This window comes from Geosmithia morbida, assembly GCF_012550715.1.
Source record: "Geosmithia morbida isolate 1262 chromosome Unknown scaffold_0, whole genome shotgun sequence".
NCBI lineage: Eukaryota > Fungi > Ascomycota > Sordariomycetes > Hypocreales > Bionectriaceae > Geosmithia > Geosmithia morbida.
The window spans coordinates 1,179,373-1,207,272 of NW_023336187.1; the positions used below are offsets into that span (position 1 = coordinate 1,179,373).

Sequence of the window (27,900 nt, forward strand, 5' to 3'; positions counted from 1 at the left end):
AACGAAATAAAGAGCAATACCTGTCAATCTCTGAATTACAGGTTAGGCCCGCCTGTAATTCGTGGGCTATAGCCTATAGGCCACATATACTGAGCTTGCAATCTGTACTGTGCTCGTGGTGTTAGGACAGATCCATTGTGTGAGTGTCGGAGTACACGAAAGAGTTTGTTGGCAGGAACGACCATTTTTTCTTCTCCTTCCCCAACCCTTCCTCAACCATCCATCCTTATTCATCAAATCTCCGGACCTTTCTTTTTTTTTGTCCCCAGCACTCGACTCCTCGTCTCTCCGTCCCTCTGCTCGTCGTCTCTCGGTTCTCCTTTCTGGTATCCCCCCCTCGCATCTCCAACAATGGCCGCCGACACCAAGACCGCCCAGGCTCCCGTGGCCGAGAAGCCTCAGCAGGCCGTCCGTCCCACCAAGCCCGACGAGGAAGCTTTCAAGATTGAGCTTGCTCAGGCCGAGAAGGCTCACAAGGCCGCCGCGGATCGTCTGGTATGACAACTCTTAGCATCCTTCTACCCTCATTAGTTTGGGAGCGGGGGACCGTCAAGCACTGTGAACGTTCTCCCTAACACCTTGTTGTGTAGGCCGCCATCAAGGCCAAGATCGACATCGCCGCCCCCAAGAAGGACCAGGAGACGCCCACGCAGAAGCGCCGCAAGGAGCTGATTGCCCAGGCCAACGAGATCCGCACCAAGCAGGCCGGCGGCAAGAACGCCCGCTCCTCCAAGCTCGAGCAGATCAAGAAGCTCGACGAGCAGGTCCGCAGCCGCCTCGCCGAGCAGAAGAACGCCAAGTCCAAGGTGCCCTTCAAGTCTCTCGAGGACGTCGACCGCCAGATCGCCACGCTTGAGAAGCAGGTCAACTCGGGCACCATGCGCCTGGTCGACGAGAAGAAGGCCCTGTCGGACATCTCCAACCTGCGCAAGGTCCGCAAGAACTTTGGCCAGTTGGACGACTCGCAGCGCCAGATTGACGATCTCCGCGCCAAGATCAAGGACATCAAGGACACCATGGACGACCCGGAGCAGAAGGCCATGTCGGAACAGTACAACAAGATCCAGGCCGAGATCGACGCCATCAAGGCCGAGCAGGACGAGGCCTTCAAGGGCATCAACGCCCTCCGCGACGAGCGCTCCAAGCTCCAGGCCGAGCAGCAGGAGAAGTGGGTCGCCATCCGCAAGATCAAGGACGACTACTACAGCCAGAAGAAGGCCTACCAGGCCTACGACCGCGAGGCCCGCGAACGCCAGCGCGAGAAGCGCAAGGCCGAGCACGACAAGTACGTCCAGGAGCGCAAGAAGGCCGACGCCGAGCGCGTCCTCGCCGAGGCCAGCGACCCGGCCTACCTCGAGGAGATCCGCCGCGCCAACAGCCTCCTCCTCTTCCTCGACCCTGAGCACAAGGTCGAGAAGGGCCCCCTCGTGGCCGCCTCGGGCCTGACTGCCCAGGCTCAGCGCACCGTCGATGAGTCCGGCCTGAAGGGCACCAAGCTCGTCCGCAAGGACGACCGCGAGGAGGAGTACCTCCCAGCCGTCAAGAAGGGCAAGAAGGGCAAGAAGGGCGGCGCCGGTGCCGGTGCCGGTGCCTCCAGCGGCGCCAAGGCCTTCAACTGCCCCCCTTCGGTCGTAGAGGACTGCGCCTTCATGGGCATCGACCCTCCCATGAGCCAAGAGGACCTCCCCGCCGTCACCGAGAAGGTCCGCGCCAAGCTCGACTACTGGAAGGGTGACCAGGAGGCCCAGACTCAGCGTGTAAGTTCTTCATCCTTGCTCTGTCCTCACTCACCATCGCATACTGATCTGCCTCTTCAGAACATCGAGAAGGCCAAGAAGAAGATTGAGGAGCTCGAGAAGGAGGAGTCCAACGGCAACGGTGTCGACAAGGTCACCTCTGACCTCAAGGAGACTTCGATCGAGGACAAGCAGGATGCTTAAAAATGCACCCTTTACCTCTTCCAACATCATCTCTCTCTTTTTTTTCCTGCTTTTACATGCAGGATTGACAAACAAGGTGCTCTTGGTGGACGCTCCAAACCAACAACCTCCCCCCTCTCTCCCTCCACCTGTCATCATCAACAAACTCGCCAATCTTCCATCTATACTATATACTAGATACTATTACCTCCCCCAACAATCATCTCATCTCTACCTATTTTTTTTGCCTGCTTCTTCTCTATCTCTATCTCTCCAGGCTCCTCTATATATACCTTTTTATCTCTCTTTTATTTCCCATCTCCATCGCCATCATCATTTTTCTCTTTTTTGTCTTCTTCCATCTCTTTTCTTGTCTAGTTCCTTTTTTTTCTTTGAGCGATTCAGGAGGAGCCAAGTGTTTTTATCCTTATTTTCATCGGGATCATGCATCGGCATCGGGTAGGAAGGGTAAAAAAGGGAAATATGGAAAGAAAGAGAGAATAAGAACAAATGGGAAAAGAATTTGAGAGTATGTGTTTTTTTTTCTTGTTTTTTTTTTTTTTTTTGGGGGGGGGGGGCAACTCTGTTGGGGTTCGGGGGGGGGGGTTGTTCCCCCCTCCCCCTTAAGTTGTTTCCGGCTACTACTATTACTAGTATTGCTCTGTATTAAGCGTATATATCATATATACAGGGGGGGAGGAGAGAANGATCATGCATCGGCATCGGGTAGGAAGGGTAAAAAAGGGAAATATGGAAAGAAAGAGAGAATAAGAACAAATGGGAAAAGAATTTGAGAGTATGTTTTTTTTTTTTTTTTTTTTTTTTTTTTTTTTGGGGGGGGGGGGCAACTCTGTTCGTGTTCTCTGCGAATTTTTGCCCCCCCCTCCCCCTTAAGTTGTTTCCGGCTACTACTATTACTAGTATTGCTCTGTATTAAGCGTATATATCATATATACAGGGGGGGAGGAGAGAAAAGAGATGAGTGAGTGAGGTGGTTGACGCCCTAGAATAGAAAAAGCATTGCGATAGATTCCCTTTCTTTTTCTTTTCGATTTTCTGTCTTTATTTTATTGGAGTACTCTTGAATATCATTGGGCTTGACTATCATTGGGGAAGACGGAGAAGCAGAACAGACAGGTCTTGGATACATCTCGTCTTGAACTTGCGTGATTGTATGTTTACGCCATCTGTTTATTCTCAATGTGCAATTGACCGCGGTGGCACTAGTGAGTTAGTTGGGCATACGTTAGGCACACTTGCCTCACGACAATCTGAACCGTATTACGACTCAGTCTGGGTGCGTAGTTTCATCAATGACGTTACCACGTGTGATGTAGCATTCTTCATCCGTCATCACGGATCGCATAAGGCGCTCTTATTTCGTGGATGTTTTTTTTCTAGTTTATGTTTTCCTATACATTGCGATGCTCTCCAACAAAAGAAAAAACACCGCTGCGGTCTATGTTGTCCATGCTGTTGATAGTTCCCGCGGTATTGAAATAAAGAGAAGGAGTATGGAAAGACAGAGTGAAGAGAGTAAGTAGAATAAGAGGAGGGAGAGCAGAAGAGTACAAAAAAAGCGTAGAGTCGAGCGTACATGAGTATAGATATTTGTCGTTATATAGTGTAAATCATGCAATACAACGCCCCGGAAAATTGTATAAAATCATCGGCCGGATATCTAGACCAGATGATGGATGCTAGTTAATTGTGTTTCCCTGTCCACCCGTAGCCTCTGACGTGGATATCATTCTTCATTGGCTCGTTGAGAAGGATCACTGTGAGGAAGAGAAGGCTGCTACACTTTTTTGTTCCCGTGTTTGGAGGAAAGAGAAGTCCCAGAAGGAAGGGTGGAGGAGAGTGGGAGAGAGAAGACGAGGGCGGGTAGGGGGGGCCAGTTGTCCCTACATGTACGGGGCGTACTGGGCGGCGTGTGGCGTGTACGGGGCATGTGCAGGCGGTGCCACCGAATGCCGTGAAGCCCGCTTCTCCCGCGGTCGACGCTCGATCCGATCTGCTGGAGGCGGAGGTGTGCGCGAGGGTAAGATCCCCATTCCAGTGCTATAGGTGGGAGGTCCGATGGCCGGTAGAGGTTCGTGGTGGCCGTGGCCGTGGCCGTGGCGACCGCTGTCGGGAGGTGCCGGTGTCCGTCGTCCGGATTTGCGACGACCCGTGAGCTCTGCCAGTGGTGGCGGGTCTGTAATGGCCGGGTCTTCGGGGCCAGGGAGGCTCAGCTCGACCAGATTGAAGAAGTACTCGAGAACATCGGGGTAACGTTCGACGCTCGCTCGCCAGGCCTCGTCGATGTCTCGTTTCAGGCCGGCCTCGGCATCGGCAACCTGCTGGGGGTGGGGTGGTGCGTTGTAGTGGTAAAAGGCCTGTGAGTGAATCTGCTCCATATGAGCGGCATGTGCGTCCCTTCGTCGAGATGCTAGTATGCGAAAATATCCGAGGATATAATCCTGTGCGTTTCCTCGAACCCAGCTCCTGATGCAAAGGGCGGCCCCGTCAGTGAAGCTGCCCTCATGATGCACGTGGTAATACCAAGGTCTGAATGTCCAGATGCGAACTCACCGTATGTCGGCGTAGATGGTCTTCATGACACGGTCTTCGGCCTGTCTGATGGCCATATCAAGGTCCTTTGCCTCGCATTCGCAGGCCGCATGGGCCGGAGCGCGGCATATAGCACAGTCTGGGTCCATCCTAATGACGGATGGTTTCGGCTGGTCGTACGCTCTGGGATACATCTTAGCCGTCGTTCAAGCACGCTGGAATACGCGTGGTATGCGGGGAACGAGTCGGGGAAGTAGTAAGGGAAATGCGCGACGGCCACACATCAGGGGCGGCGCCGTGTAACAGCAGTATAGTACAATTTCTCCCAGAGGAACAAGGGAAAAGAGGCCGTCCAGTATGGGACACGTCCCACCTCGGCCATGAATCGGCGTCGGTAGTTCATGAGGTCGAGGTTGACCTGATGAAGTGGGAGGGAGAAGGGGCAAGAAGTGAGGCGGGGGAGGGGGAGGGGGACCAAGATGAAGATTGGCCGTGTTGAGCACCATTGGGCACGCGAGAGGAGAGCGGAGAGAGGCGAGGGGATGCCCAGTAGCACGCAGACACACATACCTAGTAAATGGCCCGTCTGGGAGGGGCTCTGCAGTGTGCTCGGGTTGGACCAGATATCAAGTATCGACACGACCGGCGCTGTACCAGTCAGGGGACAGTGGTAGCGGGATATCGTCTGATGGAGCGGAAGGAGGGGGAAAGGATATCACGTATCATGCAAGCCTGCCCACGCACGCACTCGACGTCGTCGTCAGGTTGTCAGGGCTCGAGCCAGCGAGGATAGAGAGATGTCGAGGTGAGCCGGGCACTCGAGGTTATCCGGGCAAGTGTGTCACTGTGCGTGCGTGCGTGCGTGCGCGCGCGTGTGTGTGTGTGTGTGTGTGTGTGTGTGTGTGTGTGTGTGAAGCGTGGGGGAAGAGAGGCGGCGAGCGCTGTGGAGACAGGATCGATTGAGCGGACCCTTGGGTGTCGTGGCTCGAATGCGGGACCAGCAATCGTATGCAGCACAACAACAGTGGGCAATGGGGTCGTTGACCAGGACCCAATGGCAATGGCGCTCGCGACAGACCACGGAGCAATGGATGAGCCCCCGAGGTTTCGCGCGACCGAGGTGGTGGTGGCGGCGGCGGAGGTGTGGTGATGATGATGAGCGTGTGTCTGCAGGTCCTGGCTTCTGACCAGTCGAGATTTGCGTCAGTGTCGGGCGAGTCGGGAGTTGACGAGGGAGTCCAAGCTAGAGGAGCGATTGCGATTGATTGCTTGCTTTATCCACGTCAAGGTGGGACAGATGGACCACAGCTGACTGGCTCAAGACTCGCAGAAAAGAGTCGGCAATCACCTACTTAGCACAGACAGGCAATGAAGAGCAGAGTGCAGATTGCAGAATCAACGCCTGCACTACTTCGAAGCTTGGAGGCGAGGCGCGACGATGGTCCCGAATGATCCTAGCTTCAGTCTGCGAGTTCGGTCTCCCTCTGCTGTCATCGCCTCTCCTTTGCTTGCGGGTGCTAGCAGAAGTCGTCCGTCGAACAAACAGCAAACAGCGTACATATGACTAGCTGTCTGTCAGAGCTGGCGCCGGTGGCTCTTTATCGCATTCATAACCGCACCGCTACTTGGTGGACAGATTTGATGAGTGAGCGGATTGAAGGCAGCCAGGCGGATGGGGACAGGCCACACCGCATTTTACCAACCAGCGCCGACCGAGGGACGTATATACACCACTGTACATGCATATAGCAGCTTTGCTTGTGTGGGTTGCCATCAGCATCGCTGCCCATCTGCGGCTACCTCACTGTACCATCTCGGACCGCCTTGGGCTACCTTAGCATGAATACTCGGTTTCAACAAAAGCAGCTCTAAGCTCTAACAGGTTGGCCAGTTTGTGGACTGCAGCAGCGGGTCAGTTCCATTTTACGCCGTATAATATATGACTGGTCTACTTACGATTGAGGCCTTCGTATTGTATAGGCTGTGTTCATACTCACAAGAGTGTAATACTGTATGTGATGCACCATCTTCTCCATCTCTGGCCATGGAAGAGAAGAGAAGGAGGTAAAGGTTTGTCCTCCATGTCTACGGTTGTGCTCCTTCCTGAAACGAATTTCAAATAAAAGAAAGATCCATGGCTCCTTCCCTTTGTTGCGGGTTGCGCAACTGGGGAAGGTACGCCCCAGTGACGATTACCGGTACCGGGTATTTTTCTTTTTTCAGTTTTTCTTCAATTGGTTACAGACGACTGACTATATGCCGAAAATTTAGGGGACCAGACATGAAACCAGAACACTCTCATCGATTCGAACCATCGTCCTACGACCGCCGCACATCATGACAAATAGGCGCTCACGGGTTGCCTTTACACTGGCCCCCTTTCTCTACCCGCATCTCACAAGTCCCTCCGTTCTTCGAAGCTCCCAGCGTACATCCGCCGCTGTCACGACAGGCTTCACAACCACCTCCTTGACGCGCTCGCAGGTGCGCCGTTCTTCATCGTCGTCCCCGAACCTTTCCAATACTAGCGCCTCTGCCGTCAATGGCATCCCCGAGTCTCATCTGAATCCGGCACCCGACGACTATGCCGCTCCCAAGTTCGCCGACAAGGCACAGATCGCCCTATATGCAGGTCGCGGTGGCAATGGCTGTGTCTCCTTCCTGCGAGATATGTTTCTGCCTGAGGGCCCTCCCAACGGGGGCGATGGTGGGAACGGCGGAAATATTTACATTCAGGCTGCCCCTGGAGAGACATCCCTGTATAAACTCGCCCGAAGACGCTTTGCGCGTGCCCCCGCCGGCAAGCACGGTCAGGGCAGTGCGAGGAGCGGCACCAGGGGCGAAGACGTCATCATCACGGTTCCCGTCGGCACTGTTGTGCGCGAGCTGGAGCGCTACGACCCCGTCGCAGAGGAGGAGACAAACCTCAAGATTTGGCAGGACATTGAGAAGCAGCGCAGGAAAGAAGAACGCATTGCCGAGGAGGAGAGGAGGCGGAGGCTTAAGGGGAACCCCGAGGAGAAGGAAGAGTATGAGGAGGCTATCCGGTACTCGGGGAATTCCGAACGAAGCCGCGATATCGAAGAGGAGGAGGAAGATTGTTCCGAGGAAGGTGTGCAAGACCCCAGGAGGGACAAGTGGCTCCTCTACCCAGGAATGACTAAGGGCGACATGAAGGCTGCCGAGTTCCCCAAGCTTCCCCGTCGCGCCCGGCCCCTATACCAGCCGCCGGGACCCATCGTCCTCGACCTCTCCCGCCCGACGGAGCAGCCCATCCTGCTAGCCGCCGGTGGTGTTGGTGGACTAGGAAACCCGCACTTCACGTCGCGCGCCCATCCCCGGCCCGTGTTTGCAACCAAGGGGAGTGGAGGTGTGACGATGAAGATTGAGCTGGAGCTCAAGCTCATTGCCGACGTCGGCCTCGTGGGACTGCCCAATGCTGGCAAGAGCACGCTTCTGCGGGCGCTGACCAACAGCCGCACACGCGTCGGAAACTGGGCCTTCACCACTCTGCAGCCCAACATTGGCACCGTCATCCTGGACAAGTACTCTGGCCGCCCCACCGTTGCCGCCCGACCGGCCAACAGCGACTCGACGGACAATACGGGGCCCCGGACTCGCTTCACAGTCGCCGATATCCCTGGTCTCATCGAAGGTGCCCACCTCGACCGCGGCCTCGGCATCGCCTTCCTCCGCCACGTCGAGCGCGCTGGTGTCCTCGCCTTTGTCATCGACCTCGCGGCCGGCGACGCTGTGGCTGCCCTCGACGCCCTGTGGCGTGAGGTGGGCCTGTACGCTCGCATGCGCCAGGCCGACGAGCAGGAGCGCGAGGCTGCCGAGCGCATCGACTGGAGCCTGACGTCAGACTCCGAAGACTCTGGTCGCACCCTGACGGCGCAGGACATGCTTGGCGCCCGACGCCAGCACGACGGGGACGATAACCACAGCGTCCTGGCGCCCGGCGCGGAACGCATCGCCAGCAAGCCCTGGTTCGTCGTCGCCACCAAGGCCGATCTCCCCGAGACGCAGGCCAACTTTGGCAAGCTTAGGGCCTACCTCGACGCCATCTCAAAGGGCGAGGCCCCCCACCCCAGCGGCGTCGATGGTGCTTGGACAAAGAATTGTACCGCTATCCCCGTGAGCGCTATCAACGGCCAGGGCGTCGACCGCATTGTGCACTGGACGGCCGGCCTTCTCGATCTATAAAACAAGGAAGAGGTAGAAGAGTGCCTCTGTATACTATACACGACCTAATTCTGTACTTTTACCCCTTCAGGAGGGGAAATCACCATATATTAACCAAGACACATACAAAGTCTTGATTACTGTGTTGCATGTTGAAAACCCTAATAATGATGCATTACTGACATCCGAGTTATAAAAGAAAAGAAAAAGAAAAACAGCAATGAACCGGACAAAGGAGAAACAAAGAGGCCAATTCTTTTCAAAACGAAAGCGTCTATCTAACAAGACATGTAAACACGTACACTCTCTTTCACTCGGCCTTGTCAGCCGGGGCGTCCTCGACGGGGACATCCTCAGCAGGAGCATCCTCAGTCGCGACAGCAGCATCAACAGCAGACTCATCCTCGTCATCCTCAGCAGCACCAGCACCAGCACCAGCCTCCTGCAGCTTCTTCTGCTCCTGCTGTTTCTTGAGGGTAATGTTGACGAGGGGCGAGGTATCGTTGAAGACGCGTAGGAGCATGGCTGAGCGGTCCTCCTTGGGCAGCATGAGGTTGAGCGAGTGGATGCTCTTCCAGAGCGGCAGGGCCATGGACTCCTGGAAGTCCGGGTCGGAGCCGTCGGGCTGGACGCGCAGGACGCAGCAGCCCATGCCGATGTCGCGGACGCGCTCGCCAATCTCGGCGAAGTCGCGCCAGGCGCCGTCGGCGATGCGGGGGAACATCTCGATGAGCAAGCGGCGGAAGGTCTCCTTGCTGGTCAGGTGGACGAGGCGTGACTCGCCCACGTAGCCCTGGAGAATGGGGATGCCCTCGGATTGGACGCGCCACCGGCACACGTCGGCGCTCGGGGCGTCCTGCTTCATGTACATGCGCACGCCACCGTGGACGAACTTGATGCCGCGGCCCTCGTTCTCGGTGAAGATGTCGCGCATCAGCGCCGTCGTGTAGTAGATGGCCTTGGCCGGCTCACCCATCGCGTTGCGCACCATGTACCGGTCGTCGGGGAACCGAGGCGAGATCTTGTAGAACTCCTTGATATTCTGGATCACCGGGTGCGATGCATCCAAGTAGATGAAGGGCTCCTCCTGGGGCCCGTTGCGGCGCGAAGCCTTGGCCTCGGCGGCGGGAGCGGAGGCAGCCTCTACGGGGGCGGGGGCATCCTCTGTTTCTGTTGCCTTGGCGGTGGTAGCCTCGTCGCCGTCGGTCTTGGTCTTCTTGGCCGCGGGCTGCTGCTCGCCACTCTCATCCGCCTCTTCCAGGGTTCTCTTGTTGCCGTTGGAAGTAGTCTCGTCTGTATCCATGGTAACGTCCCTCTCCTCCTCCTTCGCCTCCTCGGTGGCGACCTCAGCGGGCTTGTCCTCGGTAGCAGCCGCTGTGGGCTTGGCCTCGGGCTTGGCCTCGAGCTTGGAGTCGTTTTCATTCCTAGCCTTGAATTCGGCCTTCTTCTCGAGGACGGTGATGAAGAAGCCACCGGTGTCCTGGAGGTGAGGGTACACCCTCATGCAGCGGTCGAGGGGCAATGCCTCTGCGTCGTCGCCGACGGCGGGAAACATGGACTGGACGACACGTCCAGGGATGACTCCATCATTCTTCTTGGCGAAAGCGTCGACCTCCTCCCAAGAGTTCCATATCCTGCCGGCTTTGTCCATGATGCTCCAGGACTTCATGCCGGGGACGCGCTTGAGCTGGGGCAGCTTGTCGGAAGAATCGGCGATCTCGACGTTCCGCAGGCCGCCGCAACGGGCGATGGCGGCGGCGACGACCGCCTCATTCTCGACGGGGTTCATGCTGCAGGTCGAGTAGACGACCTTGCCGCCGACCTTGAGTAGCTGCAGGGCGCGGACGAGGATGCGGATCTGCGTCAGGTGTAAGCCCAGGGCGCTGCCAGGGACCCAATCCTTCCACAGGTTGGCATTCTTGCGCAAGGTGCCGTCACCGGAGCAGGGTACGTCGGCAAGGATGCGGTCAAACTTGAGGTACAGGTGCTTCTTGGGGTTCTCGCGGTTGGGTAGCTTGATTGACGGGAACTGCGTGGCGTCATGGTTTGTGACCATCAGGTTGGGCGACGAGAGGCGCTTCAACTGGTGGACAAGCATGTGTCCGCGCTTATAGTCGGAGTCGTTGGCCACGAGCAGGCCGGTAGCGCGGCCGGCATCGGTTGCGTCGGCCTCGAGGTCAACCTCGGCCTCTTCCTCTGTCTCCTTGCCTACGACCAGGCCATCCTCCTCGGCGAAGGATCGGAGACACTTTTTGACGCGAGCCTCCTCGCCCTGATGAATCATCTCCAGGAGCTGCGCCGCCTTGCTTCCGGGAGCGGCGCACATATCCAGCACGACATGGCCGGGTCGAACGTCCATCAGCAGAGGAGGAATCATGCTCACCACCTCCTGTCGGCTAATGTTGCCCACGCTCGTCTCCGAAACGAGGAACTTTTGGAAGGCGGCAAACGGAGGAAACTTGCGGATCACGTTCTTGGGCGTCGTCATCCACCAAGCCAGCTCGTCCGGGTACCAGGGCACCGGCTTGGGAGGCTCAACCGGCCGACCATCCTGGTGTTCGATATTGACGATCTCGGGGATGTACCTTGTCTGAAGAAGGCGCTTAACAGCCAGAGCGTGTCTATTTCCCGCAAAACGTTAACCTCAACCACTCGTTCTTTCTTTTGCTTGCGACTGGACAAGAAAAAGAGCACGTACCCTTTGGAACCGCAGAATCGAAAGCTGTTGGGCAGCTCACGCTTGAGAGCATCCCAGTACTGTGTCTTCTCCTCCTCCGGAAGAGCGAGTAGGCCATCGTAGTATCGTTGGAGATTGACGTTCTCTTTGACCGGGGTAGGGTACTCCCTCCAGTCGCTTCGAGTTCCTCCTCCACGGCCGCCGCCGCCGCCGCCTCCGCGACGGTTCTTGTTGCCCTACGCAACAATTTTCGTCAGTCGTCAATGGGCCGCTGGTCAAGATTTGGCAAATAAAAGCGACATACCCTAAACTTCTTGCCCATTTTCTTGATCTCTGGGGTATGATTGTGGGTTTGACCTTGTTCCCTCTTCCTTGGTCGCAGACGAGCCAAGAACGATGGAGTTAAAAAAAAAAAAAAAGTTGAAGGAGCGATTGGACTCGGCGTGCCCCGCTATCAGCTCACCCCGCGGGTACACTAATGCATCTATAGATCAGCCTCGCTACATGAGACTAAAAAGTACGAGTGCCTCTAGCAGTAGAACAGCTGAATGGGACGCCAAAATCAGCGAGGATTGAATACATCTATATTATCTTGAGGAATGGTTTTTTTTTAAAAAAAATTCCCCCCCAAAGAAAATACAAATACCCCACATAACATCTCACTGCGCATAGAGCCTTTATGAACGGCCGACTTTTCCCAAACTGTGCTTCAAGTGGGCGACAACACAAGATGAAGATACAATAGTCTTTGCCTACGTATACGTCCTCGGCCTATATGTGTGTCTACTTTCTTTCTTATTCAAAGGAAGATAAATCTATCTATGAAGCTATCTATAGTTGAGTGCTGGGAGCTGCTTAGTCATGCAATATGTATGCCACAAGATGTCAGCTACAGGGTAACCGTACTCAATGCGCGTGCGAAGGCGCTGTATCGCGGAGCATCGCTTCGATCCTCAATAGTACGAACGAGCATGAATTTGGGCCATGCGACTATTTCCGTTTCTTGCCTTTTTCTCTACCTGTTAGATTGAGCTAGGTTTGCTGCTCATGGTAAGTCAAGTAACGGTGCCATTCCTCAGTGATGTATGGATTCTCCATGGGAAAACTGATTATACCACCAACACCCTACACGAGTGATAATCAGTCGTGTGCATATCCATATCCAGACACTGTACGAGTAGACAGACCTCAGGCAGGCAATGACGTGGGTTGCCTAACATCCAAGGCGGCAAGGCAAGCAAAGCAAGCAAGGCGACAAGGCCATCAATTTCAGCCTCACCGCCCGGCAAATTGCACAGGAACAGCGCACAGACCACCAAACGATACCTATAAATTACCGTCCCCCTCGCCGGTCTTTGATTGATTTTCTTCCTTTCTTCTTCATACTTACCTTGTCCCGAATACCCAAGCTCAAGATTCTGGGTATTCAGCCAGGATGGCCTGCATTGCACATCGCGGTGTCGTCCTTGCTCCATTGCCCTTCGGGGCCGTGGGGGGCGGAATTTTTGATTTCACACCCTTTTCTCTGTTTTCGTTATACCTCTTGCTTTATGCAGGGCTATGAGGAAGACCTTTCCTTACGAGAGTAAGAGCAGAAGCGAATGAAGCTCAAACATACATGGTGCATTCCCGAATGCTGGGTACGCGAGGTTGTGTGAATGGGCCAACATGGCCGTGCATTTACTGTCTAGCTGGTACACCCAGGCTCTTTGACTCCGATATATTCCATCGGTGTAGGAGTGGACAAGTCAATGATAGTGTAGCGCCATTATGATAAAAAAAAGCGAGGCGAAGTAACGATATATAATACCAACAATGCAATACCTACGCCCTCGGACTCCTCAAGAAGTTCACCACACCACTGCAGTACCCAACCAGCCCATCCAACCTAGCACACTCCTTCTCCTGGTACGCCTTCCACTCCCCCAGCGCCTTCAGAAGCGTCTCGCTTGCTATGATGACGTCCGAGTGCAGCCTCAACAGCACCGTCATCCACACCTGCATGAGCTCGTAGTCCCGCCTCGACTGCAGTCGCTGTGTGAGGGCCCGGATGAAGTGTAGGATCTCGTTGGATGTTTCCTCGTCAGCGCCGTTGCCTGCCGACAGGTATCGTAGTTCGAGGTCTGCGCTTGCCGGCGAGAGGGATTTAAGGTGCTCGATGAAGATGTCGTCTGCGGACAGCGGGGTCAATACTTTTCTTGGTATTCTTTGCGTGCGTGTGTGCCTGAGAGAGGGGTAGAAACTTACAGTTGCCCGTCTGGGAGCATGTTCGCAGCTTGGAGCCAAACATCTCTTCGGCCCTCGCCTTGTCCATCTTCGTGATGCGCGACTTGCCTAGGTCATCTGCCGTCTCGTCCTTGGTCGTGGCATCCTGCGTGGTGGATGACGGTGCCCCCGTCGTCGAGGGGAGGAAGAACGGTGCCTTCTCAGGTGCCTTGGGGGCTTCTCTAGGCTTGTTGCGTTCCTTTATTAGGTCGAGGTGCAGGAGGGTCTGCCACCTAGCCTTGGGGACCAGACTGAGCGTCGTCATGTCGGAGCTGAGCTGGTCAATAGTAGGGGCCACGAAGGCATCCTCGTCATCCACCTCGTCGTCCTCGAAGGCGCCCTCTAGCATAGCGCTGTTGCCCTCGCCCGACACCGTAGGCGCGGCCACCTTGGCAATGTCGCCTTCGGTGATGCGCTTGGTGGCGACGTGCTTGAAGAGTGACTTGTTGGTCCACATGGCGACGCCCGGCTCGTCCTGGATGGTAGCGGCAAGGTACTCGCCCGAAGTGGACATGGCAAGGGCCCTGCACGGCTTCTCGAGACGGATGGCGTCGATGAGATGGCTGGTCGGCAGGTCCCAGACGCGGATGGTGCCGTCCTGCGAGGCGGCAATGATCCACCGGCCGTCATACGAGAAGCAAAAGTCGTTGATGACGTCCTTGGGACCCCAGAACTCACGGATCGTCCGCTTCGTCTCAAGGTCCACCACCCGGATCGACATGTCGTCGCAGGAGAAGGCCACTAGGTTGCTGCTCTCGTGGTACCGGCAGGCAGTCGGGCTCGTCATGGGCGCCCAGTCGAGCTGCTCCACCAGCCTGCCTGTCAGGAAGTCCCAGAACTTGATCTTGCCGTCGAGCGAGCACGAGATGACCGTCTTGTTCAATGAGTCGACAACCAGGCCAGTCACAGCCTTGGTGTGCCTCCCCGTGCCGGCGGGGAACTTGCCGCCCTCGCTGTGGAACTGCGTCACCTCGTCAGCTTGCCGCAGCTGCTGCATCCGCACCTGGCGCGCCTGCGCGGGCGTCAGCTTCGACGGGTACTGCTGGCGGTGCATGCCCGACTGCAGGTTGTACATGTTTATGGCACCGCCCTCGGACCCCACAACGGCAAAAGTGCCGCACGGGCTGATGGTGACGGTGGACACATTGGTCCCGTCGCTGGTTGGGAGGGCCCATCGGCCGGCGCGCTTGCGGCCCCAGAACCACGTCCTGGCGTACGGGTCGTCCTTGTGTGCCGTCACGATGCTCTCCCAACCAGTCATGCCGCTTGTCTCGGCGTCTTGGTTCTTCTTCTGCGGCTGTCCCTTCTGCCAGATGGGCTGGTTTCCAGGCATGGCGCCCATACCTCCATCGCGGTTTAACGACGAGGCAATGCAGGTAATTTCGGGCGCCTTGAGGTCCTCGAGAGTAGTCGAGGGGCCGTGGGCAAGGGCGTTATTGGCGAGGATGCCGACCTTCTTGGCCTTCTTGCGGATGTTGCCCTGGCTGATCTCGGCGCTCTGGCCGTCCCTCCTCAAACTCCATCCCCACAGGCTGCGGTCCTGACCACCGCTGAGGAGCCACTTGTTACCTGCCTCGGCGCCCTCAAAGTCGGTGGGCAGGAATTCAAGGCAGTTGACTGGTCCGGCGTGGCCGCTCCTCGAGTGCAGGATTCGCGGGACGGGGGAGAATGGAGACTCGTCAAAGATCCAAGTCTTGAGGGAGTTATCGCGACCGCTGGTGACAATGACGGGCTGGCCATCGAGGAACTCAATCTTGCTCAGACCGCCCCGTACAATGCTAGAGCCATTGGATGAGGGCGGGTTGTGGGCGCCGTGCAGAACACCCATGACACGCCCTCCGCCATTGAGATCCCAGAAGGTGACGTCGCCTGACGAGGGGCCGGCCGTGGCCATGACACCTTCTTTCCTGCCATCCTGACCAGCGCCCATGCCGTCGGTTCGGAAAGAGATATGGTGAATGGGCCTCTCGGGGCTACCGGCCTCGAACTTGAGGATGGGCTTATCGGTCAGGACGTTGGTGATGACGAGGGTGCCACTGGCATAGGCAATAGCCATGAGGGACAGCGCGGGGCTGGGCTCAAGGCAGGTCACACCGCCACAGTCGGGCGATGGAGGCAGGATGGTGTATATGAGCTTTCCGGTACTGAGGTTCCAGATCTCAACCCAGCCGTCCTTGCGACCAACAAAGATCTTGTTAAGGAACGTGGGCATGCTGGTGGCGCCGGTGATCTCATTGCCGCCCTTGGTCGTGGAAGCCATGGTGTAGATGGTAGTGTAGTGCTCTAGAGTAACCGACTTGAAGACCTCGATCCTGTTCTGCGCACAGGCGACGAGCCACGTACCCAGCATCAGGATCTGTTTGATGGGCTGGGAAATGTCCCCCGGCAGCTGCAGCTCGCCGGTTTTGTCTCCGCGTTGCAGAATCCAGATACCCTGGGTGCTTCCCTCCTCCGCGCCGCCCCAGGCCACGAATACCTTCTGCCTCCATGCAAGCGTGGCGGTGATGTCGTGCGGGGTTTGCGGCTTGCTCACGAAGACGAGGTTGAGACCGCGGCTCAGGTCGTACGTCTGGACGGATCGGCCAACCGAGGTGGATATCTGAAAGGAGGTCTTGCCCAGGGGCACCGAGGTAAAAGGGACACTAGTTGGAGAGACGAGCCCGACAGTCTGTTGTAACGGCGGTCAGTTGTGCGCAGGGCTTCTCGAGGCGAGTTGCGACGACATACTCTGTATGGTGCAAAGATTCTGGAAACATAGGGACCGGCCGCCTCGGTCGCCTTGGTCACGGATGCGACCTTTTGGCGCTTGGTCAGATGACCAGAGTCGGCGCTGGAGTGAGGCATCTTGTCTCCAGGCAGCAGCTAGTCGCAGGGCTCGTGGCGGTCCGAGGTCGATGCTGCATATATCGGTGCTGTATATAACCGTCGTCTGGATCCTAAGGCTTCTAGAGAAAATTTGGCGGTGATGGCATTTTTTTTCTGCCAGGCGGCGTGGCTCAACTCGGCTAACGCCACAGTCGAAACCCCACAGCACGGTTCGGGGTGAGGCGCCGGTGGCCTCAAGTAACGTTTTTGCATAGCAAAGAATAAAGTCCCACGTCAACGATGCGCTTTCCTTCATCTGAACTCTTATTATTCTGATGCAGGGTCAGTAATCGAACTAACCGAGTGTTTTCCGAGACTCCGACCAGCTCGGGAAGATGGCTATGGCGTTGACAGACGTCTTGTGGGACTTGTGGCTAGTGCTCTACTATCATACTATCATATAGGAGGAGGGGCAATAGCAATGAGCCCCTCCATGGCCATATTCATCAAGATCGTGGAAAACGCTGCAAGTAGACGTACTCGGCCACGGAGAGAATTCTATCATACATGGGGGGATATTATCAATAAAGTCACATACAAGATGCGCTTCTGGCTTTACGTCGTATACATGTACAGCCTGGATGCAGGCCAAGCGCTTGTCCGGTCTCACCGCTTGGCACTTGGTTGGAGGGTTGGTTGGAGGGGTTCTATCCATAAGAGGGGTTGGTGATGAGGGCCCAGCGATTCGTCGAGAAGAAGGAGTGCCTGCATGAGAAGACGTCCCCAGTTACTCGAATGCGTTAATGGTCGCGTGCTCGTTACTTCTAGGGCACAGTTGTCTTGGTTTCCCCAGTAGTTGAGCATTGTTGGAAGGGCAGAAAGGGAGGGAGAGAGACAGAGTGTGTCGGGCTGATACGAGCTGAACCTGCAAGCGGTGATGAGGGGCAGAACCGGTATTTAATACGTAGACGGAGACCACGGACCGCCGCACACATGGAAAAGTCGGTAGACAGACAAAGATGACATGGTCCCCAACTCGTCCTGCAGCAACATCATCGCAACCCATCATCTCTCACTTTTCTATTGCCTTCCATACACTCGATGATATTATCGCAAGCCACCTCTGACCTGACTAGGGTTGCATTTACATTACAGGGCAAATCGGCTGCTATCCTTAGTAGTTGGGCAATGGACAAGTGGGTAGATTAGTGGACCGGCACCAACCGACAGGCTAGTAGTTTTGCCACCATTATTACCAGTTCCGTCGAGACCACCTCTTATGGCATCTTTCCCCATCACGCTATAGGGCTTTGATAGTAGCTCGGGATTGAGAGTACGAGAGTACGAGAGTACCCAGAGTGGAGGACTGGCTGGTCGGCGGTCGCAGATTGAGAGGGCAGATTGCAGAGGGCTGGTCCCAAGATTTCGGTAATCGTCATGGACCTGAATACTGGCGCCTTCCCTTCCTATTCTACCTCTCCGCCTGCCCAACATTGCCCATCATCGTCACCGACCTCTTCCCCGGCCATAACCAAATCCGCCTCCGCCACCGCCCCCGACGCCACCGACTCGCATTCCTCGATACACAATCAAAGCGTCAGAATCCCTTTGTCCTCTTCTCGGCAAGCGGCGGCAACAGCAGCGGCGTCACAGCATCATCATCATCATCATCATCATCATCATCACCACCACCACTACCACGACGACCTTCCTCACAATCGCAAAGACGACCCCGCACTCCATCCTCCTAGTTCCCCATCTTGGTCTTCTTTCAGCTCAATTTCTCGTACTGTCTCATCTTCTAAAAGAAAGAGTCGTTATGCTGAGCCTGGCAACTCCGACATCCACGCCGATTTAACTTCCTTTACGACCCATGTACCCTCCTCGCCTGGTTCAGTCAAGAATAGGCCGTTATCGCTGAACGAAAGTTCCCACCGCTACTCGGCAGCGTCGGAAACTGCACTGGACGACGATTTCTTGCTTGGTTCCTCTGCCGCCGAGTTCAACTCATACTGCTACTCGACACTGCCCGAGCCAGCTCTGGCCTCACCGCCGTCTCTGTCAGATATCAAGGCCCGTCGAGCCTCTGCAGCGTCTTCCTTGTCCGACTACCAGGTCCGACGACTGTCAGCCACCTCGTCCGTTTTCTCCCCGGCTTCTGTCCGCGGCATCCTTCCTCCGTCCCCAGGTCCCGCACCGACCTCAGACCCAGGTTTTCGAAACCGACCAGCCTCTGTCCTCATGTCTTCTGGAAAGAGCCCAGCATCAACTCCGCCCGAAGCCGGCGTAAGTAATGCCGGCGTCACCACATCTCCTGGCCCTCAGGGCGGCCAGCAGCAGACCGTTACCGGGAGTCATGCGCTCGCATCCAGGGATCCCCACGCCCAACCACTCGATCTTATGAGGCGGAACCAGCGATCCGAAACTGCTGTGAACACCGCACCTAGCACTCGGGCCCAGCAGCCCGACCGTTCCCGCAGCAGGGCTAAGCGTCGCTTCAGCGGGAGCACGGGAAACAGCAGCCACAGTCCGGGTAGTGATCGGGGCCACGGTCATCGTGAAGAAGGTTAGTCGACACCCACTCTTCGATAGAAATCTGTGTACGCTATGCTGACTACTTATTCTTGATAGCAAAACCTGCTCCCTGGGGTGTCATTGGAATCTGTGCCCTTGATGTCAAGGCGCGGAGTAAGCCCAGTAGGAATATCCTCAATCGGGTTATCGCTAACCGCGAATTCGATGTTGTCGTCTTTGGCGACAAAGTTATCCTGGACGAAGGTAAAAGAACATTACATTCACCGCCCCAAGACCTAGAAAAGCTTGACGGGGACTCATTGCTGATATCGTGATTACAGAGGTGGAAAATTGGCCAGTATGGTAGGCACAAGAAGAGCTCCTTTAAAAGGAGTGGACCGAGAAAAAGGGAAAAAAACCCCCCCCAAAAAAATCCTTGACTAACTGGTATCTAGTGACTATCTCATATCATTCTACTCTGATGGTTTTCCATTGGATAAGGCGATTGCCTACGTCAAGGCTCGGCGACCCTTCTGTGTCAACGACATCCCGCTCCAGCAGCTCCTGTGGGATAGACGACTTTGCCTACAACTCCTCGACAAGACCAATGTCCGGACCCCCAAGCGCCTCGAGGTGACCCGCGATGGTGGCCCTTCTCTCATGACTCCAGAAATGGTCCAGCACGTCCGGGAAGTATCCGGCGTGGAAATGGAACCATACGACCCTGATACCCATAAACCGCCTCAAGTAGTTGAGCTGCTTGACGACGGTGACACCCTGAACGTGGATGGCGCTCTTCTGAAGAAGCCCTTTGTCGAGAAACCTACCAGCGGCGAAGACCACAACATCATCATCTACTTTCCCAGGTCTGCCGGCGGCGGGGCTCGGAAGCTGTTCAGGAAGATTGGTAACAAGAGCTCCGACTATGTTCCAGACCTTACCGTCCCAAGGGCCATTACCGAGCCCGGTAGTAGCTACATATACGAAAGCTTTATGCAAGTGGACAATGCCGAGGACATCAAGGCCTACACTGTCGGGCCGACATACTGCCACGCCGAGACACGCAAGTCCCCCGTTGTCGACGGTGTCGTCAGGAGGAATCAGCACGGAAAAGAGTTACGATATGTCACGCCTCTGACCCCCGAGGAGAGAGAGACGGCCAGCAAAATCTCGACATCCTTCGGTCAGCGCGTCTGTGGGTTTGATCTCTTGCGGGCAGGTGGAAAGAGCTACGTCATTGATGTCAATGGCTGGAGTTTCGTCAAGGATAATAATGACTACTACGATCACTGCGCCAAAATCCTCAAGGACCTCTTCGTTAAGGAGAGACTTCGTCGCGGGGGCGTCCAGCCCTCTGCGCCATCCCCTGCCATGTCGGCGTCTGAGTCGGATCCGTTCGGAAGGGCATCTTACCACGCCAGGGACCGGGATTCCTCGTCTGGGTCTGCACACCCGATTCCCAAGTCGTCGTCGCAGACGGCCATGCATATATCGGAATCAGGGAGCGTAGAAACATCTTCTATCATGACAAGCAGCAACACGTCCCCCAAGATGGAGTCCATGGCCCATGGCGGCGTGCCGTGCAGTGCACCGGCCCCTTCCCAGCAGCTTCCCCCTCCCCCTCCGGATCTGATGCTTCCCAGCGCCATCTCCGGTCCGTCATCGGCGATGCCCTCGATAAGTGGGACCCCAGGTGCAACACCTGGTTCCCAGTCGGGCGACAAGGAGGAGCAGCAGCAGCCCCCTCTGCCCAAACATTCGTGGAAGCTCAAGGGCATGGTGTCGGTCATCCGACACGCCGACCGAACTCCCAAACAGAAGTTCAAGTTTACTTTCCACACCGAGCCCTTCATTGCTCTGCTCAAAGGCCACCAGGAAGAAGTTCTCCTCATCGGAGAGGCCGCCCTCGCTAGTGTCATCCAGGCCGTCGATGCTGCCTATCTACAGGGAGTCGAGGACATGGGCAAGCTCCAAGCTCTCCGCAACGTCCTCGTGAAGAAGGGCAGCTGGCCCGGGACCAAGGTTCAGATCAAGCCCATGTTCCGAAGAAAGAAGACGGAAGTGATGGCTACCGAGGAAATGCCGGATCTCAAGGAGGACGTCCAGAGCCCTACACCCGGGCAGTTGGGCCAGATCAGCAGGCTTTTTGAGGGCCTGCCTAAGACGACGCCGAAGAGACAGGACTCCCTCTCCGGAGTTACCATGTCCAAATTTACGGCGGCTGAGGAGCAGCTCATCCTGGATAAGCTGCAGCTGATCGTCAAGTGGGGAGGCGAGCCGACGCACTCGGCACGGTACCAGTCGCAGGAGCTCGGCGAGAGCATGAGGACCGACCTAGCCCTGCTGAACAGGGACATACTCGACGAGGTACACGTCTTCAGCAGCTCCGAGAGGCGGGTAACGACGAGTGCTCAGCTCTGGGCAGCGTCGTTCCTGGGGAAGAAGGACCTCCCCGAGGACTTCATCACCATCCGCAAGGACCTCTTGGACGACTCGAACGCGGCGAAGGATGAGACGGACAAGGTCAAGAAGAAGCTCAAGGGGCTTCTGCGAGAGGGGAATGAGCGTCCCGAGCAGTTCGCCTGGCCGGCCAATATGCCCGAGCCCTCCGAGGTTCAGACGCGCGTCGTGCAGCTCATGAACTTTCTCAGACACGCCATGCACCACAACTACGGGAAGCTGTACAGCGGTGCTGCGTCGTCGCTGAGCAACCTCAGCAACGCAAGCTCGGACAGATTGTCGGGCGGGGACGGGTCCGTCTCCCCGGGATCCCTGTCCGCGGCCAACGCCGTGAACAACATCCAGCCGCGCTGGTGCTCGGGCGAGGATGCCGAGCTCTTCAGGGAGCGATGGGAGAAGCTCTTTACCGAGTTCTGCGACGGCGACAAGGTGGACCCGAGCAAGATATCCGAGCTCTACGACACGATGAAGTTTGATGCACTGCACAATCGCCAGTTTCTCGAATGGGTCTTTACGCCACCAAAGCACATGATGGAGGAGTACAGCGGCAAAGAGAGCAGGCGCGGCAATTCGGAGGACGGAAAGGCGGCGACCGACGATGGCAGGCACAGCCAAGGCTCGCCGGCCCACCACCACCATCACCACCACCACTCCCATCAGCATGAAGAGCCGGAGAAGGGCGAGCCGGCACAGCTCGGGAGGTCGGGTACTGTCAAGAAGCTCTTCAGGAGGAGGTCGTTCCGAAGCGGCCTGCGGAACCTGGACGGCGAGGCAGTTTCGGAACAGTACTTTAGGCTGTACAAGGGCGCCGAGACGTCCGGGGCCAAGCCGGACCCGAACCATGAGCCGCTCGAGGAGCTGTACAAGCTGGCCAAGGTTCTGTTCGACTTCATCTGCCCCCAGGAGTACGGCATCTCGGACAGCGAGAAGCTTGAGATTGGGCTGTTGACGTCGCTCCCGCTCCTCAAGGAGATCGTGCAGGACCTCGAGGAGATGCAGGCGTCCAATGATGCCAAGTCGTTCTTCTACTTCACCAAGGAGTCGCACATCTACACGCTGCTCAACTGCATCATCGAGGGTGGCGTCGAGACCAAGATCAAGCGAAGCACGATTCCCGAGCTGGACTACCTGTCGCAGATCTGCTTTGAGCTGTACGAGTCGGAGGTGAAGCAGCCGGCGGCCGGACCGGACGACGAGCCCAAGCACGCCTACAGCATCCGGATCGCCATCAGCCCGGGATGCCACGTCTTTGACCCGCTACACGTCCAGCTCGATAGTCGACATGCCATAGGGTGTGCCCAGAGACGAAGCCTGACGCCGCACGGCGACTGGCTCGAGGTCATCAAGACTCTTCGAGCCAAGTTTACCCAGTGAGCTAGCTGCCCATCCGCTGACTGGACATGGACATGTCTTGGGACTCGTCTCTCCGTACTAACATCCGCACCAGGGTCAAACTCCCAAAGACGTTCCTCGCGGTCAACCTGTCGGACGCATTCAGCTTCGAGGAGCAGGAGAGAAGGAAGAGCGTAGAAGGTGGCGAAGATGCGGAAATGAAGGAGGCGCCGCCAAAGGACCTCTTGATGACCCCGTCGGCTCCTCGTCCGGACGAGGGATCCAGCGGTGAGGGAGGAAAGATTCTGAATCCCTAGCAAAACAGTGAACGGACGGGACGGTGGAGCTGGTCACGGGAGTGGTGTCTGTCGGGTGCGAGGCGGGGTACGATCAGATCGGGACTGTCGGTTGCTGAGTGCGTGCGGATTGTCGGGGGCTGCTATCGCTCTGCTCTGGTATGCATGGGATCGAGAGGCCGCAAGGGCCTGGGGGCTTGGACCTCGTTATATCCTTTACTAGGTCGAACGGTGTATCATTATTCTGCAGATTGACCGGAAAGCGTTGCTCGGGCCAGCGGATAATATCTGATGGGATTGCCACCAGGATGTGTCTTGATGGGAAGACTAGACAAGGAGCGCATGATAGGATGATCGAAGCACGAGTTCAGGAAGCCTGCGAGGTTGCATCGGTATCAGCATCTGATGGAAGCGCCGTGGACGGACCTACGAGTATGAACCATCATACGTGTGTGCATGTGTGAAGCCCCATCTGTCCATGATGACCCAGAGACGCACGAGGCCAAGCCGTGAATCGTACTACTCGTACGCCCCCCCCCCCCAATCGGTACATGTCCGGGAATAGAGCGTACGAGTACGAGGACAGTCAGTTATTCTCTCATAGGCTATCATGATTATTACGATTATAGCTTTATAGGTGGTAGCTGGCTGTCGTCCGTATGGCATGGTTCTGCGAGTGACGAGCATGTACTCGTACTCGTCACAGTCGCGGCGGAGAAGGAAGCCCTCCAGCACCCTAGTCTAGCGTGCCGATACGATGCGTGTGTTGAGAGAGACTTTCAAAGTTGACCTGATACCTATTCACGTACTGTCGTATGCCGTAGACAGCTTGTCCCGACACCGACGCTCGTCTACAGATGAGACTTGCCTCCATACATGTATAAGTACTCTGCACCTCTGTACATGGTAATAATAGACAGTACAGCCACTCCGTAGTTCCGTGGCGACTCCCCTGGCCAGGTCTGGCCTAGACTGTCTAGACAGATGTCATGGAGGGGGGGATGGCAAAGCTAAGATGGAACCCAGCAGACAAGGAAAAGAAGCATTCATTTTATTTTATTTTAAAAAATTCTAATCTGTATTCTAAAGCAGATTAAAGAGAAGAAAGACGAAGGGACAGAAAAAGAAAAAAAGCGGGACGGTTTCCGGCAAGGAGGGTAAAACCCACATGTCAAGTTGAACCACGCAAGGTGTTCGAAACCGGGGGGGGGGGGGGGGGGGGGGGGGGGGAGGTATCATAGGTTCTGGAACCTGGTTCAGTATGGAGCTCCGCAACTGTACAGGGCTGAAGGATGAGCCTAGCACTGACCGGTCTGACCGGTTCGGAGCTGGTCGTAGACACGCTACTCGGGACTTGTGCGATCTAAACGATGTACTGTGCGCGCGTGGCCTGATAAGATGGAGGTGGGATGATGTTTTGGAGCAGACGGAGACGGGCACCGACTTGACGGTAGCAGCATTGATCAGTACATGGTAGCTCATTCACAGGGTGTCGAGAGTCGCGAAGGAGGACGCATATATATATATTCTCGCAATGACGACAGCTGGCATCGAATCGGTGCACGATGTTATTATTATTATCATTATTAGTATTAGTATTAGTATTATTACATCTACCCTCCTTCTCCGAATGTCATTTGTAGTACATCGTGATGATGATGATGACCGAAAAAATAATAATAACAATAATAATCAAATAATCAAATAGATGAAGACGAAAAAACGGCAAGAGAGATGGACCCTGTTACCTCGTACCATCATCACATGTCAAAGGGCACGGTGGGGGCGCCAAAAATAAATGAAAACAATCTGAAACTGACAGTGGTTTCCAGGGGGAGGGGGGGGAAGGAGGAGGAGGAGGAGGGGCTGATGACTCACCAGAGGAGGCTTTTTTTCTTTTTCTCTTTTTTCCCCATCGTCGCCAAGGTCAAGGGATTGATTGATTGATTGATTGAGCGAGGAGATAGGTCGTACGACCAAGGGAGGGGGAAATTGCATCATTACACACTGTACATTTCACATATGATATCCTGCTCACATGGGCCGTAGCAAGTATCGCACTATAACGAGTACATGCAGTTGCACTTTGCAGTAAGTGGTAGGTCAGTGGTAGCGATAGTGATGATGATGATAGTAGCAAGTAGTATCATCACTCCATAGCTGCTGCTGCTGCTGCTGCTGTCTGCTGTAGAGTGTAACCTGCACTCGTACCGGTTGCCGCTGCCCATCTCTTCCACACCGGGGTTGAGTTCGGGACATGTAGATTTCCTAGTCGAGTAATGGTTGAGGATGAGCGGGACCAGGGGAGGGTCATGACTCGCTCCCAGCGGCCGCTAGCCGTTTCACGTCGCACGGAGACAACTGACAGGCTGCAGCAGGACGAACAGGGTTCTCGCGTCGTAGTCCTCGGGCGGCATGTGCGTCCAGGTGTCCAGGTGCAGAGAAGGGCCGTAGGTGAGTACAGGGTCGTATGCATGCTCTGCTGCATGGTGCCAGTACCGGGGAGGGACCGTCATGTAATACCGAAACACAAGAGTCCCCCCCCCCCCCGAGTATTTCATCGTCATCATCATCATGGATCATGATTATCATGGAGTCTGCCGGGGCAGCAACACCGTGACACCTTGCCCGTACAGGTACCTGGTAAGTCTCGTATCGTGGACCGGTATTGGATCGTCTCATACTCTGCATACGATTCCCCCACAGGTACGTACGTGCCACCTTACCTACGGAGCATTACATGGTATTACCATCTACCAATACCATCACCGGATACCCTCCCCCTTGGCAGGTCTGTCGGTCCTCACCACCGATACTCGTACTCGGTCGCGCTCTCTCGCTACACCTAGGCAGGGGGAGGACCAACCCTGGGAAGATGGCGTTGGCCGCCTCTTGCGTACGTGTGCGCGTGCGCGTGTGCGTGTGCGTGTGCGTGTGCGCGTGTCGGGAGGAGCTTGGGGGAATCCTCGGCTTGCTGCTGCTGCCTCTCCCCGTCAGACCTTTTTTTCATCTCTCTCTCTCTCTGAGATGATGGGTGATCTGACGGGCCGGTGGTGGGTTGGTAATACTGGTGATGAGTAGTGCATATAGTAATGGCTATTATGCATATGACGTGTATACCTGTCGCAGTCACAAGGTTGGACAACCACGACTACCCATTACAACGACAACGACGACGACGACGACAACTATCACAGCTACGGTTACTGCTGCTACGGCTACCGTTACCACCATCGCTACTTATTACAACTACCACTACAGCTACACAGCTACAACTAATGTACTACTACAGCTACCGCTGCCGATTACAACTGCTGCTGCTGCTGCTGCTTGCTGATTGATTGATTTCACCTAGATGCCATGGCACTGGCGGCGAGACTGCACGGTGCAGCATGAATGTGTCGGATACCCCCCCCTCTCCCGCTCTCCCTCCCCGTCCAACATGACGACCCCCCAAGCTCGCTCTGGCGCATCCGCTGTCAGTCTTGCCAGTCACCCCTTATCCGGGCTGTCCTACAGGGAGGCTACGATACCACTCCCCTCCGCGATACCGGGAAATCGGTAGAGCGGGCCCCGGCGGGGCTGAGCGGGACCGTCGGCGGAGCGAATGGAGGAACAGGAACAGCACACGGTCTCCCCCCTCCCTCCCTCTCTCTCACCCTCTCTCTTTTTCTTCCTCACTCTCTCTCTCACCCTCTCATCGGCCCCCCTTCCTCGTCTCGGCTCCGTCTCTCTCGTCACAGTCGAGATGCCGTCACTGTCGACGTGTACGGGATATTGCCTGTAGGTTGTTGCACTTACAGCATGCTATTCATGGGGCTTGCATGTAAAACTTGAACCCTTGAACCCCCCCTCTCCCATCTCTCTCTCTCCCCTCCCCACGCAATACGACATGAATCGTCCGGTGGCACGACGTATGCGTATGCACCCTAGCTACGTCAACTCCCCAAAGCCGGGCTTTCCCTCGTCCAAGAAGAAAAGAAGAAGAAGAAAGAGTCTTGGAGCCTAAGATGAGTATGGATCATGCCTGTTTGCCCGAAAAAGGGTCGAACCCGTCACACCACACACGCACACGAGCACCGCGCGCATCCTCGAAACTCGCCCCCCCCCCCCCCCCCCCCCCTTTTCTGCGGCCCCACTCACACATACGCGCACTCCGCATACAGAACTGCGCGTGTACAGATTATACAACAAGCCTTTTTTTTTCTTCTTCTTTTTTCTTTTCTTTTTTTCCAACGACATACATTCTGGTGATGCTAGTAATACATGGGTAGCAACAGAAGTAGAGAAGAGAGAAGAAAAAAAACTATATTAAATTAAAAAAAAAAAGAAGACCCCTAGAGAAGAAGACGAAGAAGAGACCTCTCTCTACCTGATCCCTTGTCCTCTTTCAAAACTGCGCAACCCCAAATCGTCTCCCTCTCCAATCACCCCTGTCGATGAAACGAAACGGGGTGCCAACTTGCCCATCATGATTATTTGTCGCAAGTTACCATGAGTATCATGACCCTGGCCTTTGTATCTTGGGGGGAGAGGGGAGGGGAGGGGGGATTCTTTTTTTTTTCTTCTTTTTTCTTCTTCTTTTTTTTTCTTTTTTCCCCCCTTCTTCTCTTTTTCCTTCTTCTCTTCTTCTTCTTCCCTCCCTTTCGTACCCATCCTTGTCTGGAAACCTCCCCGCTTATCCAGCCCTCGGACACGACGGCTTTTCTCTCTCGAGTCGTACAAAGATCAGAAGAGAGAAACTCTGACGATGACGACGACGAAGATGACGACGACATCGTCCAAAGTCACTTCCCAAGTACTACTACTGTTGAATGATTCCATGAACAGAGCAATACTCCTGTTACGGATGAGCGGGCTGTCTGTCTGCCCCGCTCCCTCTCTCTTCACCTTC

At 55.7% G+C, this 27,900-nt stretch overlaps 9 protein-coding genes across 9 annotated transcripts; 5 read left to right on the plus strand and 4 right to left on the minus strand.

The window, feature by feature from the left end:
- Positions 1 to 351: 351 nt before the first annotated feature.
- Positions 352 to 1,940, plus strand: GMORB2_0374 (Chromosome segregation ATPase; the record flags this gene model as incomplete). The annotated part of the gene is made up of 3 exons (XM_035462360.1): positions 352 to 495; positions 591 to 1,757; positions 1,818 to 1,940. The coding sequence occupies 3 exons, from the start codon at positions 352 to 354 to the stop codon at positions 1,938 to 1,940; spliced, it is 1,434 nt and encodes a 477-aa protein (XP_035325290.1).
- A 1,883-nt stretch (positions 1,941 to 3,823) lies between these two features.
- Positions 3,824 to 4,666, minus strand: GMORB2_0375 (uncharacterized protein; the record flags this gene model as incomplete). The annotated part of the gene is made up of 2 exons (XM_035462361.1): positions 3,824 to 4,469; positions 4,494 to 4,666. 2 exons carry the CDS (start codon positions 4,664 to 4,666, stop codon positions 3,824 to 3,826), a joined length of 819 nt encoding a protein of 272 aa, XP_035325291.1.
- An 89-nt stretch (positions 4,667 to 4,755) lies between these two features.
- GMORB2_0376 (uncharacterized protein) lies at positions 4,756 to 6,032 on the minus strand (the record flags this gene model as incomplete). Its single annotated transcript, XM_035462362.1, has 3 exons — positions 4,756 to 4,890; positions 5,442 to 5,655; positions 5,884 to 6,032. The coding sequence occupies 3 exons, from the start codon at positions 6,030 to 6,032 to the stop codon at positions 4,756 to 4,758; spliced, it is 498 nt and encodes a 165-aa protein (XP_035325292.1).
- Positions 6,033 to 6,809: 777 nt separating this feature from the next.
- On the plus strand, positions 6,810 to 8,678 carry GMORB2_0377 (GTPase; the record flags this gene model as incomplete). Its single annotated transcript, XM_035462363.1, has 1 exon — positions 6,810 to 8,678. The coding sequence occupies one exon, from the start codon at positions 6,810 to 6,812 to the stop codon at positions 8,676 to 8,678; it is 1,869 nt and encodes a 622-aa protein (XP_035325293.1).
- A 289-nt stretch (positions 8,679 to 8,967) lies between these two features.
- On the minus strand, positions 8,968 to 11,656 carry GMORB2_0378 (multisite-specific tRNA:(cytosine-C5)-methyltransferase; the record flags this gene model as incomplete). The annotated part of the gene is made up of 3 exons (XM_035462364.1): positions 8,968 to 11,278; positions 11,356 to 11,570; positions 11,639 to 11,656. The coding sequence occupies 3 exons, from the start codon at positions 11,654 to 11,656 to the stop codon at positions 8,968 to 8,970; spliced, it is 2,544 nt and encodes an 847-aa protein (XP_035325294.1).
- Positions 11,657 to 13,158: 1,502 nt separating this feature from the next.
- Positions 13,159 to 16,443, minus strand: GMORB2_0379 (U3 small nucleolar RNA-associated protein 21; the record flags this gene model as incomplete). Its single annotated transcript, XM_035462365.1, has 3 exons — positions 13,159 to 13,505; positions 13,582 to 16,267; positions 16,327 to 16,443. 3 exons carry the CDS (start codon positions 16,441 to 16,443, stop codon positions 13,159 to 13,161), a joined length of 3,150 nt encoding a protein of 1,049 aa, XP_035325295.1.
- Positions 16,444 to 18,645: 2,202 nt separating this feature from the next.
- On the plus strand, positions 18,646 to 22,752 carry GMORB2_0380 (Glutathione synthase/RimK-type ligase, ATP-grasp superfamily; the record flags this gene model as incomplete). The annotated part of the gene is made up of 3 exons (XM_035462366.1): positions 18,646 to 18,970; positions 19,036 to 19,166; positions 19,420 to 22,752. The coding sequence occupies 3 exons, from the start codon at positions 18,646 to 18,648 to the stop codon at positions 22,750 to 22,752; spliced, it is 3,789 nt and encodes a 1,262-aa protein (XP_035325296.1).
- Positions 22,753 to 22,784: 32 nt separating this feature from the next.
- Positions 22,785 to 23,027, plus strand: GMORB2_0381 (uncharacterized protein; the record flags this gene model as incomplete). The annotated part of the gene is made up of 1 exon (XM_035462367.1): positions 22,785 to 23,027. The coding sequence occupies one exon, from the start codon at positions 22,785 to 22,787 to the stop codon at positions 23,025 to 23,027; it is 243 nt and encodes an 80-aa protein (XP_035325297.1).
- A 3,421-nt stretch (positions 23,028 to 26,448) lies between these two features.
- On the plus strand, positions 26,449 to 27,824 carry GMORB2_0382 (uncharacterized protein; the record flags this gene model as incomplete). Its single annotated transcript, XM_035462368.1, has 2 exons — positions 26,449 to 26,497; positions 27,772 to 27,824. 2 exons carry the CDS (start codon positions 26,449 to 26,451, stop codon positions 27,822 to 27,824), a joined length of 102 nt encoding a protein of 33 aa, XP_035325298.1.
- Between the last annotated feature and the right edge of the window lie 76 nt (positions 27,825 to 27,900).